The sequence below is a fragment of the Balearica regulorum genome, chromosome 5 (assembly GCF_011004875.1).
Source record: "Balearica regulorum gibbericeps isolate bBalReg1 chromosome 5, bBalReg1.pri, whole genome shotgun sequence".
In the NCBI taxonomy this organism is placed as follows: Eukaryota; Metazoa; Chordata; class Aves; order Gruiformes; family Gruidae; genus Balearica; species Balearica regulorum.
The window spans coordinates 3,815,905-3,837,107 of NC_046188.1; the positions used below are offsets into that span (position 1 = coordinate 3,815,905).

The 21,203-nt window shown below is 42.2% G+C and overlaps 1 protein-coding gene across 4 annotated transcripts; it reads left to right on the forward strand.

Annotated features, from left to right (window-relative positions):
- Positions 1-1,320: 1,320 nt before the first annotated feature.
- Positions 1,321-19,982, forward strand: STYX (serine/threonine/tyrosine interacting protein). 4 transcript variants are annotated; one of them, XM_075753206.1, is made up of 11 exons: positions 1,321-1,607; positions 11,650-11,682; positions 12,467-12,520; positions 13,543-13,640; positions 14,363-14,423; positions 15,712-15,748; positions 16,308-16,347; positions 16,424-16,474; positions 17,288-17,360; positions 18,239-18,332; positions 19,478-19,982. In XM_075753206.1, the coding sequence occupies exons 1-11, from the start codon at positions 1,551-1,553 to the stop codon at positions 19,549-19,551; spliced, it is 672 nt and encodes a 223-aa protein (XP_075609321.1). In that variant the 5' UTR covers positions 1,321-1,550; the 3' UTR covers positions 19,552-19,982. The 4 variants fall into 4 exon arrangements, with proteins under 4 accessions (XP_075609321.1, XP_075609324.1, XP_075609323.1 ...); XM_075753209.1 differs by lacking the exon at positions 1,321-1,607 and adding an exon at positions 1,784-2,914 and having other exon boundaries at positions 18,239-18,387; XM_075753208.1 differs by lacking the exon at positions 1,321-1,607 and adding an exon at positions 3,764-4,662 and having other exon boundaries at positions 18,239-18,387.
- Positions 19,983-21,203: the final 1,221 nt, after the last annotated feature.

The following is a 21,203-nucleotide window of genomic DNA, read 5'->3' on the forward strand; positions in this document are numbered from 1 at the left end:
AACTCTAGATTTGCCAGGAAATGCACTGCTTAACAGCATCTCCCTGGCAGTTTTAATAGCCGCGGTTGTATTTCTTTCACCATCACCGTGAGACAAAACAGGTAGCGTAAGGTGTAGCACAGTTCCAACAGGACAGGCAACAATATTTTCACATTTATATGGCTAATGGTTGTTACAGACCTTTTTTCTGGTTCGTATGACAACTTCCTATCGTGATTGTGTTAGGAGTGTAAAGATGTAAACTAAAACTGAGATTTGCCATAGCTGCTAGGTCTGGGTGCTACAGCCAATGTTCTTGGAACAATTAGAAAATGCAATAAAAATCAGTTTGAGCACTATGGTGATGTAAACAGTGAGCTGAGCTTCTGGTATTACCTTGGAGAAGGGTAAAAGGTGGCAAACTGTTTCCTGAAGCCCTGGGAGTGGTTATAGTTCATTTTTGAAGGTCGGGCTGCAAGCAGAGGCTACCAACACCCATCTCTTTTCCTGTTCCAGATGGCAGCTGGAGGTGGGAGCTGCAGTTTTACTGTTGCTTTCTCCTTTGCCGTTTCATTTTTCATCTTTCACTGAAGGGAAATTGCAGTGTTGAAAGAACGGTTGCCGAAATGTGATTGTTGAAGGTTTCTTAAGGGGGAAATGAGCAAATGAACAAAATGTTTAAATACTTTGGGGTGATATCTTAAGAGTTCAGTAGAGCATGGGACCAAGGAACCCCAAAAGTGGAAAAATAGATTCAAGTCCCAAGACTGGTGTGTCGGAGGGTGTCTCCCATGCACAAAAAAGACCTGTTTGAAAATGACTGTGTTTGAGGCGTCTTTTTGATGGCGAACAAACCAAGCGCCTGCTCACCAGAATGGAAGTGGTTTGATCTGCGTCTGAGGAGAAAGAGTCCATAAGCAATAGCAGGGTGAGGGGAAGGTCAGGTGAACGTCGTCTTTGGAAGCGTTAATGGTGCAGAGCGCGGCTGAGGCGTGAAGTACTTCAGGCCTGACCGTCGGCCGAAGCTGGACCTCGATCGCTGTGAACCTGTGGTGGGAAAAGAACCTGCTGAAGAAGTTCTAATTGGGGTGGCGAGGAGTTAATCAACGAATTCGGGCCGCTAACGGCGCTGCCCGGGCTCCGCCTGAGGACGGCCCGTGAGGTGACACCGCCTTCCCGCCGCCGGGAGGTGCCAAGCGGCGCTTCGCCACCTCTGCCGCGCGCCGGGCCCCGCCCCTCGGGCCTTTGGCGGCACCGCCCCCCGCGCGCCGCGGCCGTTGGGGGGCGGGGGCGGAGGTGGTGCCGCCGCTGGAGCGGAGCCCGGGGGCGGGCGGAAGGGAGGGGGAGCGGCGGCGGCGGTGGCGGCAGCGGCGGGAGGAGGAGGAGGAGGAGGAAAGAGGAGGCAGCAGAAGCAGCAGCAGCAGCATGGCGGCTGGGCGCGAGCGGCTGAGCGCGCCGCCGCCTCCTCCGCCTCCTTCTGCCGCCGCTGCCGCTCCCGAGCCGGAGCCCGCGGGCCCGCTGCCCAAATAGCCGCCCTGTCCGGTCCTGCCCCGCCCGGAGAGCGCCCGGCCATGGAGCTCGCCAAGCCGGCCTTCCCCGCGCTGCCGCAGGCCAAAGAGGACTCTGAGGTGAGCGGCGTGAGGGGAGCTGCGAGGGGCCGCCGCTCGGCTCCGCCGCTCCGGCCCCGCCTGAGGAGAGCTGCCCGCCGCGGGGACAGCTGCCGCCCCGGCCTCGTGCGCGCCCGGCCCCGCGTGGCGCGGATGGTCCCGGCCTCCCCCCCCCCCCCCCCCCCCCCCCCTTCCCCGCCCTCGGCCCGGGCTGTGGGGCCCTGTCCGTCCACCCCCTCGCACACGGCGGGTCCCCGCTGCCAGCCTTCCCCGCCCTGAGGGGTCTCCCGTCCCGTCTCCCCCCGCCTCGCCCTGACCGTGGAGGTCCCAGCGCAGGCCTCGCTGGCCGCCCCCGCGGGTCCCCGCCAGGTCCGCCTCCTCCCCCTTGTACTGGTGACACCCCCGTCCGCAGGCCCCGCTGCCGGACGCTGTGCCATCCCCTGGGAGCACCGACCAACATCCTGCGGTCCTGCCTGTTGTCCTCTGCCGTCTCCATTGCCCTCACAGACCCCCTTCCGTCCTGCATCTCCCCTTCTCGGGTGCCTCCGGCCTTTCCCCGCCTGCCTGCTCTCGGGGCTGTTAGCGAGCCCTGCCCGCTGAAGAGAGGGTGCCTGCTGGCACGGAAGCCCCCCGGTTCATCTCACCTGACCGCCGCTCCCTTGGCTTTTGCCCTCTGATAGTGGCCCCTACTCAGCTTGCTGTCACGGGTGTCCCTTCTTCTGTGCTTCAGCGTGTCGTGGCCTTCCTGTTAGTCGCCCTTTTGCTTTCCACTTCGTGTTCCCTCTCTCTTTGTATGGTCACCACTCCTGTCCTCCATCTGCTGCTGGCTTGCCTGCTTGCCCCTTTTTGTACACGCAGGAGCAGCTAGCAGTGAGTACCTGCGTGTCCCCTTCCAAACAGTTGGTGTCTACTAACTCTTAGATACTCGAGAAACAATCTGGCACTCTGGTGAGTCTATTGGGGAGGCATTTTTATGGTGTTTAAGAGCAAAGACTTCTCTGCAAACTGAGACAGGTGGCAATATCTGCTAAGGCTAAACTGCACCCGTGTGCGGTGTCAGAGGAGTCGGGTCAGTGTGGTGTCTGATTTCTGAACTTGGCTTGGCTTCTCCTCTCTGACCCTGGGTACTGGTGGTATGTTTTCATGTGTCACAAACAGCCTTGAGCGTCCCGCTTTGATAGCGTCAGATGTTTAATGCAAAATGTCACCGTGTTCATGCAGGAAGTTGATAGTATCTGAGCTCCTCAGAGGTCTATAGATTGCATTTTTCATAAACATCAGCATTTATTTCTATTTTAACAGAGTTATTGTTGAATGCTGTTATTGTGGTAAGTTACCTGACATATGGAGGTTACTATGTTTTTTTTCTTTTTTGGTTTTGTTGTCAAGATTTCACACCATCTTCGGAGCTATGGAGGTGTTTACAAGTCATTTTGGTTGTTTTCAGAAAGTTGTAATCAGTTTGTATCTGAACACAAATTATATACCATCTTAAGGCTTATAATTTGTTTCATTTAAAATATTTTTTTCTTTCTGGAGAAACCAATCATATTATCTACAGTTACTTCTGAAAAATGGTGAACTAGATTAGCCTGGATGGCTTTTCGAACCTGTTTATAACTAGAATGGCTAAAAAGGAGCGTGCAGTCAAAATAGTTTTAAAACCAGAGGTCACTGCTAGTCTAACAACTCTTAGCTGATGAAAACTGAAATTGTAATACAGTGTCCTTCAGAGTGGATTTTATTTTTTGCTTTTTTCATGCTCTATCTCTCAATAGTATAATGTATAGAATGTTAGAACTTGACATGCTGCAAGACCATAGTGAAGAATTTCAAGGACTATTTTTAAGAACTGTAAGTTCATATTTTTTTTTTTCCAAAACCTTACATTTGTGTCTGACTTGATCTAAATACACTATAGTTGGAATATTTGTGGGAAACAGAAAAGTTAAAGCCAGTGTAAGAATGTCAAAGTTCTTGTGGAGCTAACTTGTTAAGCAAAGCATAGGAGACTTCTGCCTTGGGCCTTCAGCCCAGTCCTTAAGAAGATGCTTTAGAAAAGCAAACTAAGGCAACCAAAGTCATTCTGCCTACAAAATGTAGTTATTCATGGAAAGCTGAAGATCATCTCTTGTGTATTACAGTGAGGCCACTGTGGCAGTTAAAAGCTCTTTAATGAGGAGTGGTCTCTAATATTATTTCAGGAAGTTGGTTATATATGGTTTAATGCTGTCTTGGTAGATTTGATTGCAAGATACTTGGGGGGGGGGAAGCGGAGGAGAGCGAACTTGGAATGCCTGGTTTACTTCCTGAAGTAGGCTGCTCAGGAGTAAGTGCAACTTTATGGTCATTTTAAGGCAATCTGCCACCCCTAGCTCCTGGCTGACACCAGTAACCATGTGACAGCTTAAATAACAATAATCATCCAAATCAGTGAGCTGATCTGGCTGACTGCACAACTTCATACTCCCTAGTGCTGGCACAAGGAAAACTCGGAGAGCGGGCAAGGCTATCTGTTGAGGGGGCGACAGCAGCCTGTGGTTGGATTGACTTAGGCTGCAGAAATGTACTCTAGATAAATAGGTCAGTTCTCTGGCCTCTAGATTGTTTGCAATGTCCCCAATCCATACGTAGTATTACGAATTGCTGGATTTTTTAAACTACTTGGCCATTGGTACTTTTTGGAGCTTCTGAAATGCCACATTAAGAAATGCTGGTAATGTTTACCTGCCAGAGAGAGTTGTGCCTTCTTTGCATTCCTGATCTGATACCATCTCAGGAATTGACAGGCCAGAAGTTTGTTGTTCTGAGTACTCTTAGCGATGTGCGTCACTCTTTCCCTGCAGTTCGTGTGTACTTAAAGTTCATACAGGTGGTGAAACCGTGGTTGTTACAGGTCAAGCACAGACAGGTATTTGCCAGCGTCTGCCACGCTTCGATACAAATGTGCGTCAGTGCTGGCTTGTGGTGCTTCCTCTAGTCCGCTCTCATGTGCTGGCTGCAGTGCGGGTGAATTGTCCAGTTCTGCAAGATGAGCTAATGAAGTCTGGGATAAACCAGCTTCCATCTTTCAGTGGTGAGTCTCTGGCAGTTAAAAGCTGAACTCCTTTTTACAGGGCCTTATACCATCTGGGTGTTTTCTACTTTTAATTTTTGGATATTCAACCTGTAACTTGTCATTCTTGCAAAGCTTTTCTGGTATATGTCATGAACGTCTGTAAACTGTATGTGTTCTTTTACAGATTGGCAATAGTGAGTATGTCAAAGTCTTATGAGTAATAGTGATCGTACGTGGCATGGAAATAACTTCTAAGCCTAGATGTAAATGTCTTTTTCTAAAATTGACACGCTTTCCAAGATGAGATCTCAAACTTTCTTAAATTTGAGAAGTTTGGTTGGTTGGTTTTTTTCTCCAGTATTAACATGCATGGCTAAAAGAGGGTTGAGTTAATAGCAGTGCATGCTGGTGTGCTAGTACTGAGACATCTTAGCGCTTTTGGAAAGATAGTAAAGAAGGACTGGAATCATTCAAGGAATTTAATGGAAATTATTTTCCCATTAAATTTTAAACAACAACAAAAAATAGCATTAGGATGTATGTAATGGGAACACAGCAATAATTACCAGATCATTTCTTTATTAAAACATTAGCATATTTGCTTGCAAGCAGGCTGAGTAAACTAGTATTCATGATGTATTTAGATTTTTTTAGGACTCTCCATGGTTTTTGTAATGAAATTATCAGCTTATTGACTAAGCAGTCATATTTGCCTTTTTATTACGTGTGTAAAAACTGAGTTCTCTTTGGCACATGATTTTTGAAGAAATGTACATTTCTTGACAGGTGTATTTAGTCTGAAATGCTAATATGTTTTTAACTGCTTTTTAAACTATGCAGTAGTGCAATCTATCTAAAGGTGGAACAAATTTCTTAAGCTTTTTTTACTCTTACTTTTGATAGGAAACACAAATAACCCCCTTAAACATAAAGTGATTCCCTTCCTGTGCAGACTTTAAAATAAGTAGGAAGTATTATAATATTTATTTTACCTGCTCACATAATAGCATTTGTTTTAAATTTCTTTTGCACTGTGTCATGCTGGGAAATGTAAATCAGGTGACAGATTTTGATCCTAACTCTGTGGGGTACTCTCAGACTACTTTGCATATATCAAAAGAAGTGCACTGTGGCAGCTGAAGCTGAGCAGTCTCATCAGTCGTGATTGCAATAGCAATCTCAATACAATTTTTCCATTACCGGTAAAACTTGTTCATTAGTGCACATTCTACAGATTCTTCGTAAAAAGTGAATCATCAAGACCTATTACTGTCACGGGTAGAATTGCCGTGGGGTGAATGCAGGAGCAATACTACTAGAAAAAGATCAGATGAGTCTCAGCTTCTGTGCAAGTCTGTTTAAAAAGAAAATAATATGAAAAGTGTGGCGGTCCTGCCACTCGGCTATGTGCTTCAAATAAGCTGAAGAATTCTGCCTTCACTGCTTTATCATGCTTTAATAAAAGCCAGTGCTGATGATCCTGTGTGCTAATTGGTATTTAACAAGCTAGTAGAGGTATGTTTTGGACCAGTGTTACAGAATGGGACAAATAAGAAACATTTGTTTCTTATCTATGTTTCTACTTTCCATTTAGTTACCTTAGTCTACCTTTTATCCTTTTCCTGTGGCTTGTGTTCCTCTTGGCCAAAATAACCTTTATTTTCCTGTTGTGCACTTCTTCCTTCCTCCGTGTGCTCTGTCATTCCCACCTGCTATTGTTTTTCCTCTCCACCTTCCTGGTTTTGTATTTCTTTGTATTTTCAAAAGCAAAAAATGTCTGTATGATGAGGACCTCCCAGTGTCCATCTCTTCTTTGCAAACATACAGAAAACAATGTTAAACGCTGCTTCCCAACCCGTGTTTATCATTGTCGAGACTGACTGAAGTGGGATCTGTGACCGAGGGGGGACTTACTGTTACAGCAAAGCCCATCTAATAGCTGGCTTTGCTAAAAAGTGCCTTTACCCGTCCTGCCAACCGTCCAGTGTTGTCACTGGTTTTGTCCCAATGCTTAGCTGACCTGTGGTGACCTGCAGCAGGGAGCTTACTTGGTAGACAACCAGCTTTGCTAAAAAAGCTGTTAGTTTTGGGCCATTATAGTTTCCCGAGCTTGGTATCCATAGGATTAGACAACCGTGCATTGGGAATGTAATCTCACCCTTTAACCAGCTGCTGCTTTGGGTTAGCAGTTCTGTCAAAGCCTTCCTTAACTTCATTAGTATAGCTCTGGTCTTATTTTAGTGCCCTGCCCACATCTCGAGTCAGCAAAAAGAGTGGGTTGAATTTTTTGTATTTTATATACTTGCACTAGAACTTCTACCTGTATATAGACATACACACACTCAAAAAGAAAAAAAAGGCAAGCAAGCTTCTTAACAGAATAACTGGGTCCAAGAACATGAAGCATGACTAGAACCAAAGATACAGCCTTTCATTTCAGTCTTGTTTGTAGCTAATTTTGAGGCCCTTAAAGTAGCATGCTTCACAGTGATAGACGTGACAGGTTTCAGCAAATATTTTTCTTGAATTTATTTTCAGTATTTGATTTAATTTGTCTCTTATTAAAAGATGGCAAATGAGTATGCATTATTATTATTTTTCAAAATATTATCTAAAATACTTTCAAAACCAAGATGTGATTTCATTGTGTAAATTAGACTTAAAACTGCCTTGGAATTAAGCATAAAGTTTTTGTGTCAAGGTAATCATTAAGGGATCAAGACCCATCCGCAATCCAAGCTGTAGCCTGGTAAGGGGAGTGACAGTAGTGTCAGCAGTTAATGTAATCGTGCCCTCTGACTGTTCTGATATAACACTGTTTAGCTGTAATTTTAATTTCCTATACAGAGCGGTACAGAGTTATAGCCAAGAGATCAGCTGACCAGAGCAGATGAAGGAATTGAAGCAGGTCAGCAGAATGCGTGGCTGTCATTGCCGTAACAGTTGTCTTCAGCTTTGATTTCACAACTTGAAAGAAGTGGAAGAATGTTGTACCAGGTTTGGAGGAGAGACTTTTGAGTGTTATAGCTTCTATGAATATTTCACTAGACAGGGAAACAAATTTAGGCAAGAGGATTCTGACAGCCCTAGATTTTTGAGGTACATGAGGAACGATCAATCATGCTGAAATCTTGTTGTGAGGAATTGTGATGGGAAGAGAAATCTGTACAGAGGTAAGTGATGCTATTAATCAACAACAAAAAGAGCTGTCTGCGTGCTGGAAAAGGGTCAGAAACCTGGAGTGGTAAGGAAAGTTTTACTGGGAGTTGCATGCAGCTTTTCAAAAGGACTTGAGTAATGGTCTTGAAAACGGGGAGTCGTTCCAGCTGGTGGCTGATGCCCAGTGATGCTGAGGAGATAAGGGGCAGCAGCTAAAAATCCTGAAAAGATACTTCTTGGTGTTGGATTCTCCTTCTTTAAACTACTGATTTTATTTTGCTAGTGGTTTTCTTCTTCAGCACCTTTGAGAGCTTCTTCCTTCATCTAGGATAGTCTGTGGTTTGCAGGCTCTATTAATTAGAAGGCAGCAGGAGTTTAACCATAGTAATGAAAGTGCAGTACTGCAGATTACTTTTCAACGAAAGCTGAGCCTTGGCAGAGACCAGCTAGGATATACCTTCTGTATGTGAAAATTAGATGGGTCTTCAGACTTAAACTGTCGGTTAGGGACCAGTTAAGCGATGTCACGTATATCCATTTCACTGCATTCCTTCTGGTGAGGCATATGTAGATTGCATAAAGTATGTTGTGCTGTGTTTAAAAACCACAGTCTTTACTTTTGTTCAGATCTTGAGCACACACAAGTCTCAATGTCAGGGCTGTTAAAGTAATTAAAATTCATATTATAATTTCTTTATATGAAGTCCTAGCCAAGGTGACTCAGGAAAAAGTCCACATGTAATGTGCATTTACACATGTCAATGTAAAGCGTCATTTGCCATTAAACTCTTCTTTGAAAGAACGGGTGTAGCTATGGCAAAATATTGACAAAAATAACCATAAGTGTTGGCAGAGTAACTCTTGATGTAGTTTGGATATTGGTTACCAAGAATCTCTCTGTAGTGTAGACAAGTCTCCCCTATTCATTCATATCTTCAGTTTATTTCAGCTAGAGATTGGCTGTAGATGGGGAAGGGAGGGCTTTGAGACATGCTTTCCTCCCTTTTCTCTTGCTAGTTGCTCTGTTCTGGGACAGTAGTGGAAGTGCTTTAGATAGTCCCTGGCATTTCATTTGTGCAAATACAAAATACAGCAGGTACGTGCTGTGAACACCCTCAGCCAAACAGCTGAGGTATCTTAAACTTGTCTGCCAGTGAATCACAGTATAGTTTGGGAAGATCTGTTAGAGGTGAGTCTCTCTTTAAAACTTTGGAGTTGTGGGAGTTATTTTTTGCATTTCTTCTCTTTAGTTTTGTGTCTTGAGAGTATTGTAGATCATGTCTTCCAGTGAGTTGTCACTTATTCTCTAGAACCTACCAAATACTTAGCAGTAAGGAATGCTGTTATTCTATCCAGCTCAGGCATCATCAGTTGTTTTATTAGCAAAGTTCTTGTATTTGGCCTGATAAAAAGAAAAACTTTCAGTTGTTATCTGTCTGCTGGGTGCTTCAGACAATATGGAAAACGTGGTTGATGAATTAATTCCTTAAAATGAGACCTCTGCTTGGGTTCAGTCTACGTTAATAGATTTTTTTAACATAATTTTGCATAATGTTTGAATGATCTTGCATTGTTAGTTTTAAAAGTCTTGCAGGGCTTTCAGGAAATCACCAGAATCGCTCTTTCTGTATACTTGTAGAAAGAAAACATTTAATCTGAGACATCATCTTTCAGATACGTGTTTTGCAGACTAAATTCCGTTGGAAACTGTACCTTTTTGGCTTCTTGAAGAGCATTGAAGACTAATATCTGGAGGCAATACTGGCCTTTTTTTCTTGTTCAGAACCTCTGTTGTCTTTTGGGTTTTGGTTTCCTTTGGACTGTGTATCGCTAAATTCTTGCCTACTTATTTTGCACAGCTTACAGCTGTTGGGACTAACACATTTTTCTGCTTCTAATGCATTTGAAAGGAATATTTGTCATTTGTTAAGTCCCTTTGATCAAAGTAGTGATGAATTTGTGTTTTCATTATGCTCCAGATTAAGACTTTTAAACTCTACAAATAGAGTAATAAACACACTTAAGTGATTGTATACTCCTGGAGTATAGCTTAAGCTTTATTACAGAGTTGATTACACTTACTGTTGTTTTTATACTTGGACAAAACTGGGGTTTTCTTGCTTTTTGAGTGAATTATGCTTTTGTATATGCAATGAGAAAACAGGGTCATGCTAAAACACCCTTAGGTCAACCTTCAAAGGATACAGTTCTGTAAATATCATCCTTTTGTCACAGGATTTCTACTTTCTACTACCAGGAGCTTTTACTCCTACAGCTTGAACATGCAGAAATAACTTAGCTACCTCTCTGTGTCTTTAGCAAAGATAATTTTGGTGCATTTTATTTCCCTTTTTGTGCAACTGTTTTAGGTAGTATTCAAAGAATTGTTTTGAGTGGCTTAATGTTTGTTTGCTTTCTCAGAAATGCTGTCCCAGATTCAAGTGGCTTCCAGAATCAAGAGCTAGCAAAACCTCACTGTGTAACTGTGTGTGTGTCCGGGGGAAGCACTGGATTTTTCTTGTGTCTCTTAGTAAAAAGAGGATTAATGTGAAACTGGTATTATCGGTACAACTGCAGGTGCTAAGGTGGGCATTGCTGCCATTTAAGGGCCTGGATCTTTTTTGATGTAATCCTGACCTCACTTCAGAGGTGGAATATTTAGAGTTTAACTTTCTCATGGTTTTGAGGAGATTGGAGCATAACATATGGCAAAGGTTTTTTTTTTTTCTTAGCTGCCGGTGTGTGTGGAGCAAAGAAAGATATGTAAATAAATGTATGCAGTCGATTTGATATGCTTGACTATTTCCCTTTTTTCCTCCAGTTGGTAACTGTCATCTCAGATACAACTCCTTCGTGTGTGAGGGTCAGAGAATGAGTAAGAGCCTGTTAATAGAGGACAGTGGGAGTTGTAAAGAAGGAAAGACAGGAATAGAGTCTGAGCATTTTTCTGTTCAGCTTTGGCAGTTCTGTAAAATGGAGCAAAGGATGAAAATTTTGATGCTGGCATTTGCTCTGGACAGTTCTGATAGATTGAGTTGGATGATAGTAAATAGCCAGCTGGGAAGGGGTGGATCCCGAGTGGTTCCCAAGTGGTTTCCTCACAGACTTGAGGGTCTGAGATTCTGTGGAATGGTGTGATGTGCTAGCTGTAAATTTACCAACAAGGAGTATCGTGTCTTTGTGGCTGAACACAAGCCTATGCGTTTACTGTGCAAGGGTCCTTCCTAGTGTAACTGTTGAGGATGGAGAAAAGTGGAAGTTCACTTAGATGGCTTGCTGTGTTCACAAAGAACATGATTTTCTAGAATTGTTAAAGCTAAATCCTGACTATTCAAAATAAAGTTAGTGTGAATGTATCAGGTGAGGCAGTGTAGACTTTAAGGGAGTTACCTGCTATACTTGTTATCTTCTGTTTTTTCAATGGGTGTAGGAATGTACCAGACAAGGGAAGGTTTTTTGCTTCTATGGCTAGTACAGAATATTATAAAACTTTTTTCCTTTTCTTTTTTTTTTTTTCCCCCCCTCCCCACTCTAGAGTGAAGCTTCTAAGCAGAAAGTTGAGGTGTGGATATACAACACACTGGCTGTTCTGTGCAGGCTTCATCACTGATTATGCAGAATACTTGATGTTTCTTCATATTAGCTTTCAAAATAGTGTTCCTTGCACTTGAGTGTTACTGGTATCCATGTGGAGGGTTAACAGTAAGCGTAAGCAGTGTGCCTGTTGTGTGGCAGCTAGCTTGTACAATCTGCAGAAAACAGATTTTGATTCTTTTACATAAGATCTCTGAATTTGTTTTTCCCTTTATGTGCCTATATAATTATTTTTTATTTATTTATTTTAAGGATTGGACCTATCCCATGAGGAGAGAGATGCAGGTATGACATGTTTTCATTTACCATTTGAGTCTAAACTCATGGTACGTTCAGTAAGAAGTGCCCTACAAAAGAGCTGGTATCAAAATCAGTCTTTGGGGTGAAGTGTCAGGCAGCACCATGGGAGAGGTGTGCAAGGATTGCCAGCTTAGAGTGCTGGTGTGCTTGGGTCTCAGTTATACACATATAAAATAAAAAAGGCAATTTTATTTTTTTCTTCAGAATCCCCAAAATATTCTATTTTTGTTTTCATGAATGCTTTTAGGAGATAGTTGCAAGTAGGAGCTCTGAACAATTAAAATTTTCCTACCATGACGTCTGCCAAATCTTTGCACAAGATCTACAGACCTACATGTCTTTATTGGTGGGGAGATAAATGGTTAAAAATTGATATTTTCCTACTACTGGGACAAAGCTAGAAGATTTACCATGCATGTATCTTCCCCCCCCCCCAAAGCGATTTGGAATTAATTACAAGACACGGTTGTATACAAAGTTAGAGCTCCTTTCATTTGATCTGGGGGTGGGTAAGATGTGTGGAACTTAGTCCAAATAAAGGACTTGATTCCTGTTCCAAAACAAGATCTCCTGCACCAAGATCATGTTTCTTTTATTTTGCCAAACCGATTTTTTTCCCCCCTTGTCCTATTATAAATGACACTTGATAGCACGTCTCTCACTAATATCTAAGTGACTTGCTTCTGTGGCCATAGTTTGAGTTGAGTGCAATGTATTATTTCAAATAATTTTGAGTTGGTATTAAATGTCTGTTTTTCTGCCCCCCTAGGAAATTTTACCTGGGTTATTTTTAGGCCCGTATTCTTCAGCTATGAAAAGCAAGGTATGATTTTCAGAACGGTGTCTCATAAGGAAACTTTGCTGTGGTGATCTGTTACTGTGGCGATATGTTCAAGTGTTATCTATATAGGTGTGAATTTGGTTGCAATCCTGAACTGGAACGTGAAAGATGCCAGAGTATAAGTTCATGGTTCATTTATGGGCTGGTCCTTTTAGCCTGCAGGATTCTCTGAGCTAAAGGGTTGCTTCAGGAGAAAAAAATGTAAGAGACCCCTGACTGATTTTCACGCGGCTTGAAGTTCTGCATGCGTTTATACGCACACGTACGTGTGTGCTCTCTCAATCCAGTTGCTCAGCTTTACCTGCTCCTTAGAAACCAGAGAAAAACACAAGTCTGAAGTGATTTGCACACTAATTGCAGTGAGCATTCATATGTGAGCTTTTTGTATTAAAGTTGAGTCTTGTATAATGTATTAATCTTGAATATATTTTTTTTCTTAGAAAAAGGTAAAACATTTGAGATTTGCACATTGCCAATCGGGCAATCTATTTCCTTTTTTTAAAGTGTTGCAGTACAGGTCAGAACTGTGAACTCGTACATATGCAATAAAATAAGGTAAACTGCATCTACGGTAGAGTACTGCTAAGGAAAAGCTAGTATCTGCAAGTTTACCTTGTAGTTTAAATGATCTTTCAATGGTCTGATTCCAGCAAGAATCCAATGCTAGCTGTAAATTACTACGTCATGTAGGGACTTGCCTTTCAGGTGAAGTGAAAGGTGGGCAGAGAGAAACAAGTTCACTGAATGCTTTCTTTATTGCCTATTCTGTTTATCATTGTCAGGAATGCTTTTTCTTTTAGCTCCTAATGGTTGCGTTTTATCTTTTTGAAAGACAAGATTCTTCACACTATGCTTTGAATATTAGAAAACTAGCTCTGATTTTCCTTGAGGACATGTTATAGCCCTATTGTGTATTTAAGTATAGCTTTTCTTTTTATTGCTCTGCAATAGATCAATTCAGTAATTTAAAAAAAAAAATCCGTGTGTTTTTTCTTTTTCCACAGCTACCTATACTTCAGAAACATGGCATAACCCATGTAATATGCATACGGCAAAACATTGAAGCAAATTTTATTAAACCAAACTTCCAACAGTTATTTAGGTAAGAAATTATCATAATATGCAGAACTGCAAACAATGAAAGATCTCGCTTTTAAACACCTTATTCTATATTAATGAAATTTTTTTTTGTTAGTGTTGTTTCCAAATATTTTCACATTGTAAAGACTATTTGAAAAAATGTGCTAAGGTGTAGGAAGACTCTTAAATCCAAACCATAAAGCTCATTCATCCTGCTAAACTGTAGCCATAGACAAGTCCGTAAATGAGAAGTATCTGTTAGTTCGCAGTAACTGTTTTCAGTTTTATTGTTGTTAGTTCTGAGTGCAGTTTGTCCTGCTAATAAAATATTTGAGGTAATTTGATCAGAATGTGTGTGTCTCTGGAAAAAAGTTGTGTAGAGCCCCAGGAATGAACACTGGCCTGTATTTACAAACTGATGGGGAGTGTGTGAGTGTGTAGTATGCTGCTTTCAGGCACACTTGAGTCACTTGCAGCATCACACTTGTGAATCTCTTCACTCTGAGAGGTGATTTTGTCGTGGGATGCTGGAGAAGGTTCCTTGCTGGCTTCCTCACAAGGACAGCTCCAGAGATCACTTGTTTGTAGAAGTTCTGGATCTCAGACCAGAAAGTAAAGCCAGGAGGGTGGTGCTGGCTTCCTTCGGCAGGTTTGAGTATTGTAGCGGGGTTGAATCAGCTGTGCATGTACAGGTGGCAGCGACTTGGTGGTGTTGTGTACTCATAGCAACTGTTTTCATTGTAGGTATTTAGTCTTGGATATTGCAGATAATCCAGTTGAGAATATAATACGATTTTTCCCTATGGTAAGTATTTGTGCATTAATGTGAATGGATTGGGAATGGAGTTGCCCAGTAGAGTTTTCTGAGCTAACAGATACCAGTTTCAAATTTGAGATATCCAGCCTGAGGCACCTGGAAGGGCTGCGAACTCTTAAGTGACTTTTTTATTGCCACTTCAGTAAGTGTAATTAACTCCTTTTTACAAGTATAAGAACTGAGGCAGAGTTGTAAGAGCTGTATCTTATTATGGTCTCAAAAAAAAAAAAAAAGGCTGGTCTCAAAACTAAGAAATCAAGTAATGGCAGAATGCTAGTGTTTGGGAGAATTCTGGAGAACTTGGCCTGTAGGAAACTTACTTTTTGAGCCCAAGACTATTTACATCGCTTGTATCAAATACTAAAACAAATTCAACAGAAAATAGTAACTAGCTGGTCTAACTAATTCCCCTACAGTAAACATGGTTCAAGACACTGTAAAACTTAAAAAGTAACTTTAAGTGAAACAGTACCCATTACATACTGACACTTGCAAATAGAATAAACTCTTAGTTTCCAGCTATGGTTTTGTTTCTTTATTTAGGTTAGTTTGCAACAGAGCAAAAGCATTTTGTTCCTTGCTTGCTCCCCTGCCCCCCCAAAAAATGCCAAACCATCAAAAAGCTCTTGTGGCTTCCCTCTGTATGGCAGAGGTGGTCGTGGTTTTGCAGAACAAGACAGCAAATCAGTTGATGGCTTGCTGCTTTTCTAAACTATAATGCTGTTTGATCAAACAACATGCTTTGCAAATCTCAGTTACTGACATCTTAGTACCTCTGTGTTGGTATATTTTTAAGAGCCCAGTCTGAGTTTTCCCCACAATAAATTATTTTGCTTTTCATCTAATCGGCTGTTTCAACCTGGCAGTATTCTACAGACTTGACTACATCACATCTCGCCTTATAGGTTGATTGGACATACTTTTATAACCGAAAATATCGCTGGAGCATTTCTAGGAAGACACAAGTGTCAGCAGAGAGATCCAGGCCATATTGTTGTTGATGTGGCATAACATGCGATGTAATGATTGTAAAAGGCAGGCATGTATACTAGATTTTTATGCATTTTGTTTTTCATTGACAATTTTATGGATGATTAAAAGTACAAAAGAAATACAAAAGGTCCAGTTGAAGTGGTGTCTAAGTCTGTATAAACAGAGTACATTACTGTCACTGTATATAGAGAGTGATACAAAAATTCTGCCACATTTAAATGCAAGTAGCAGCAACATCTAAATTAATCTGAAATCTTGAGTCTTATCATTTTTTTCTTTTTAGACTAAAGAATTTATTGATGGAAGTTTACAAAGTGGAGGTAAAATCATATTAACTTTCTCCGTTTACTAATACATTGTTGTTAAAGCTTTAAAACTAAGTTAGCGGTAAGTATTAGAGGCTCTTAAGTATGAGGGTTTTCTTAAATTTGGGATTTTATTGTGCTTGACTTGAACTATATTATACAAGTTCAGAGCAAAGTGTTTATTTCTTTTGCCTCCGAGTGGAAAACAAACTTCTTTGTATATCTGAGGGGTTTTCCACTTTAAACACATCTGTGTTCTGCGCATGAGTTGAGATTTTGGGTTGGGTGGTTTTTGGTTTTTTTGGTCCCCTCTCTAATGAAGGCCCTTAAATCTGCATTGTGGTCCTGGAATGCAGTCTGTCACTCAAAATCCTCAGAGGAGCAGGAATCCATGCTTCTGTATCCCAGGGCAGTAATAAACAGTGTAATTACTAATCTAGAGTGAAGACAGACACACCTATTATTTTTAGGATGTACCTTGCTACTGTGTAGTTTTCCATAATAAGGGAAAACTACACTTCAAAGAATTTTCTTCAGTCTATACAAGTACGGTTGTTTGTTTTTTCCTTTTCAGGAAAAGTTCTTGTCCATGGAAATGCAGGGATTTCTAGAAGGTAGGAAACTATCCATCCTGCTTATTAATTATTTTTAAACAATGGAAATATATTTTACTTTTTTTTTTCTTTACAGTGCTGCCTTAGTTATTGCATACATAATGGAAACATTTGGAGTGAAGTACAGGTAAGAATAGAGCGTGGTCATGAGAAGAGAAGGCTCCGGGGAGACCTTAGAGCCCCTTCCAGTCCCTGAAGGGGCTCCAGGAAAGCTGGAGAGGGGCTGGTGACAAGGGCAGGGAGTGACAGGCCAAGGGGAATGGCCTGAAGCTGCAGGAGGGGAGATGGAGATGGGATGGGAGGCAGAAATCCTTCCCTGTGAGGGTGCTGAGGCCCTGGCACAGGTTGCCCAGAGAAGCTGTGGCTGCCCCTGGCTCCCTGGCAGTGTTCAAGGCCAGGTTGGATGGGGCTTTGGGCAACCTGGGCTAGTGGAGGGTGTCCCTGCCCATGGCAGGGGGTTGGGACTGGATGGGCTGTGAGGTCCCTTCCCACCCAAACCAGTCTGGGACTCTATGAAGGGAATCATAATTTTGGAGGGGAACGTAAACAGCCGTGTATAGACAAGTAAGCCAGTTGTTACCTACTGCAACTGAGTGAAGACTTTACATGGGGCAGATTATTCCATTTCCCTTCACTGCAGCTTTGTTTACATCCTTTAAGAGGGGAGCTCATGGGAACAGGGTACCAGCTCTTCTGAAGCAGTGTGGTGAGAACAGGCCAGCAAGCTCAAGACTGGAGGTGGTGGTGGGCGAATTGTATGTTAAAACTACTGCTTCCTGTTGTACCCAAACGATTTCAGTTATACACTCCAGTTCTGAGGAGCATTTAGAGGTTGTATGCATCCAAAGAACGGATAATAGGAAGAAAGGCTCCTGAAACCACAGAGACTTTTGTCACAGGCTGTTTTCCACTGAAATATTTTCTCTCCCCTCTTGTTAAGGGATGCATTTACTTATGTTCAAGAAAGAAGATTCTGTATTAATCCTAATGCTGGATTTGTCCATCAACTTCAGGTGACTTTTTCTTTTTTTTTTTCTGATCATAACTCAAAAGCCATTTGATGAATCACTTTCCAGGAAAACAGCCATTTCTACTTAGGCTTAACATCTACTGTAGAAGTATGCTTCAAATAAATGTCAGAAGCCATAGTAGAGCTTGGGAGGAAAATGGGTGGGTACCCTAGTTACTTGACTTAAGCTTTAGATAAAGCAAATCCAGGAATGGAGGAGAAATAAAATTAATGTTTTGTGCAGTGACTAAGAGGCTCTGAAACAGCAGTATTGTGAAGTTGCTTTATCATATTCCAGGAGTCTATTGGGTGAATGGTGGGCAAACATCAGGACAACATGATGAAACAGATTTGCAATGTCTCTGCTGTTACTTAGGTGGCTGGCAGCAAGATAACTGAATATCCCCTGAGTTTGTTGTTGGGTTTTTGGGTTTTTTTTGTTTGGTTTGGGGTTTTTTTAAGGAACTCCTGTAAGGAGTTGTTGTGTAGCACTGAAAGCATGACAGGCAACTTCAAGGCCATGTATAGTTTATCCTTGCAACAAAGCTCTGAAGCTACTGTATTCTAAGTTTGGTTTGTTTCTGTCTGAATTGCCTTCTGGGGAGCAACAATGAGTTCTCTGAACATTCTCACAGAGCTTTTTTTAATGAAAGTTTACTCTCTTCAAGCCATTTCTTGTCATCCTTCAAGTTTTCTTTTGCTCTGTCTTCCTGACAATTTTGTTGTTCATGTCAAAGCAACAAAGAACTGTCCTCCTCTAAAATCTCTGCCTAATGATAAGATACTCTTTAGTCCCTCCTAGTGAACTCTGAATCAGTCCTTCTCATCCTTACAAAGTATTATGCCAAATTAATAGCAATATGTATTATTAAACTTTTTCAGGAATATGAAGCCATCTATCTAGCAAAATTAACCATCCAGATGATGTCACCACTGCAGTTGGAGAGATCCCTTGCGGTTCCACCTGGTACTACAGGTCAGAAGCCTCTCCTGTTGTGTGTGATGCTGCCTGTCTTACCCGCTGTTGCAAGGTGACTTTTGCACTCCTAGAGTAAACCACCAGCAGCAGTGAATCCCAAAATTTTGGGAAGGGGATGGCTGCGGTTGGTGTGCAATCTATGTTCAAACTTCAGCATGCAGCACCTAAATATTCTGTTCTCCTATGGCTGAACTTTCCTGTATTGCCTGCACTTCCATGACATACTGGAGAAGGGCCCTGCCTCTCCCTGTCCTCGAAAATCCCCCGAGTTCCTTAGAGGAATCAAGACTGACAGGTTGAAAGCAGCCAATGTTCATGACATAATTGCTGTCCTTAAAATTAAGGCAGTTGCTCATGGCAGGGCTATGAAGATGCTCAGAGGGCTGGAGCACCTCTCCTATGAGGACAGGCTGAGAGAGTTGGGGTTGTTCAGCCTGGAGAAGAGAAGGCTGCGGGGAGACCTTAGAGCCCCTTCCAGTCCCTGCAGGGGCTCCAGGAAAGCTGGAGAGGGACTGGTGACAAGGGCAGGGAGTGACAGGCCAAGGGGAATGGCCTGAAGCTGCAGGAGGGGAGATGGAGATGGGATGTGAGGCAGAAATCCTTCCCTGTGAGGGTGCTGAGGCCCTGGCACAGGGTGCCCAGAGAAGCTGTGGCTGCCCCTGGCTCCCTGGCAGTGTTCAAGGCCAGGTTGGATGGGGCTTTGGGCAACCTGGGCTAGTGGAGGGTGTCCCTGCCCATGGCAGGGGGTTGGGACTGGATGGGCTTTGAGGTCCCTTCCCACCCAAACCATTCTATGAGTCTATGAAAAAGAAGTTTTGCTGTGCCTTTAAACAGATAATAGGTGATTAAGGCATCTAAAAAATCTTACCTTGATCATATAGAGGTTTAGCAACCCCTGCTAAAGGTCAGTGGAAATGGAGTTTGGGGGGAGATGTATAGGGAGTGTAAGAACTAGTGGATTTTAGGAAATTTCTCTTTTGTGTGGAGAAGTGTGAGGGAAGAAGAGGGCTGTTAGTGACTGGCTGAGTGTCTCCAAAGGGTAGAGTCCTTGCAGGAGACAACTGCCCTGTAGTCCTATCACAGCTGTGTATTGTTAGAGCTAGTTTTTCCCACTGTATCCTCATTCCTCTTGCCTTTTTCAGGAAGTTTAAAGCGAATGCATGAAGAGGACGAAGAACTCGGAACCATGCAAGTGGCAGCAGCACAGAATGGATGATATCTGAGGACAAGCACTGTTTGTATTGTGAATCCCTGCCAAGAAAGGTGAAGAAAACTAGGGAAAAAGAATCAATAATGCAAAGTGATGAACACACACATAGCTTCTTTTCAATTACATGTTGCTTTCAGATGTAAATCTGCCTCTGCAACACACTAAGCATCATTTTTAAGATGTTGGACTTCTTGAATGAATAGATGGCACTGATTGTTTTACTCCTTTTTTACACTTTACAGTTTTATTCTAAACCAAGATTTTTGGACTTGCAAAGAGGTATTATTGCAATAATGCACTTTTCATACTTGAAATTTCTTTATTTGTATGATATAAAGTTATTACTTTAAACAAAATGCAAGTGGGGGGGATTTGTTTATAAAGTTATTTGTGTAATTTATAACAAGAGACTTTAGTAAAGAAAAAGTTTGCTAAAACTCACCTTGTTCTCAGTATATATTATGGTCAATGCTTGTAGAAATGTGCTTTATGAACTGCACTGTGCACTGCTACTGGCAATTGAGCAACAGCAGTGATCTAATCAGTATTTAATTCTTTATCTTGTTATAAAACCTCATTATATACTGAATTATTTGAGAGTGACACTGAGACCAGTTTAAGACAAAATACTGTTCTAAAAATCTCTACTTGTTTTATGCAAGTTAACCTTCAGCAGAGTACTGATTAATTACTTAATAAAATAGTCATGTGCTAAATTAATACAGAGGGCAGCTACCAATTTTACACACATCAAGGCTGAATTCTTTCAGCTAGCATTAAAAAGCTGCTTGTTAAATTAGTTACAGGTTCAAGTTAGATGAGTCAGTATGGTCCATCTGTCTACTGGAATAGTGCATCTTCAAACTGGTATTGGAGGAGTAGTTCCCTTCGTGAGACAACAGTTGCATCATTTGAGGTAAAAACTGGGTTGGTGCTTGCAAACTGGGGCCTGAAGCACTGGCTGTATCAAGACCAAAGGGATTCACCTCCAGCTCTTCTAAAGTGTTAGAGTCAATTAAGGCCATGCACTTGTTGGTGTTTGAAGGATTTCAAATTGGGAATTGCCAAGGCAGTTCATGCAGCTTTTAATTCTTCTCCCTTCTCAGAAGCACCGTGACAAGCACTGGTTGTGTGAGTACAAGCCTCCATTCTGTGTCTCGGCTCTATTTGCCGATCAATCCGTTGCATAAAAGATATGAATGGAATGATGGCTCCTTCAGAGCACTGTGGTGGCTGAGCAAGTTACAAAACTGTTAGAACTTGTGTGTTTGGGAAATGTGAGCTTGTAGACTGTATTTTAACAGGGACTAGGTGGGCTCAAGAGTTGAATCAATATAAAATACATTTGGGGATCTGAGCATCCAGCCATCTCCCTCTGCTCTGATACGGCTGTGTGTGAATGGGCAGCGTCCTCCATCAGCCTTGGAATGAGCAACCTGAGGGCAGATAGCTTTGAATTTGCAGGCATGAATCTCAACAGTGCAGCCATTTTGTACTGTGAGAGTCTCTGCTGCTGCTGCCTTTTGCTGGAGGATCCTCCAGCACCTTATTGACTTTGTAGGAGTTCCACCTCACTTTGTGTATTCAAGGCAAGTGGACCATGCCTGTGACTTGCTGATCTTTGCTTAGTCACTGATCCTCTGCCTTGTCTTGCAGCT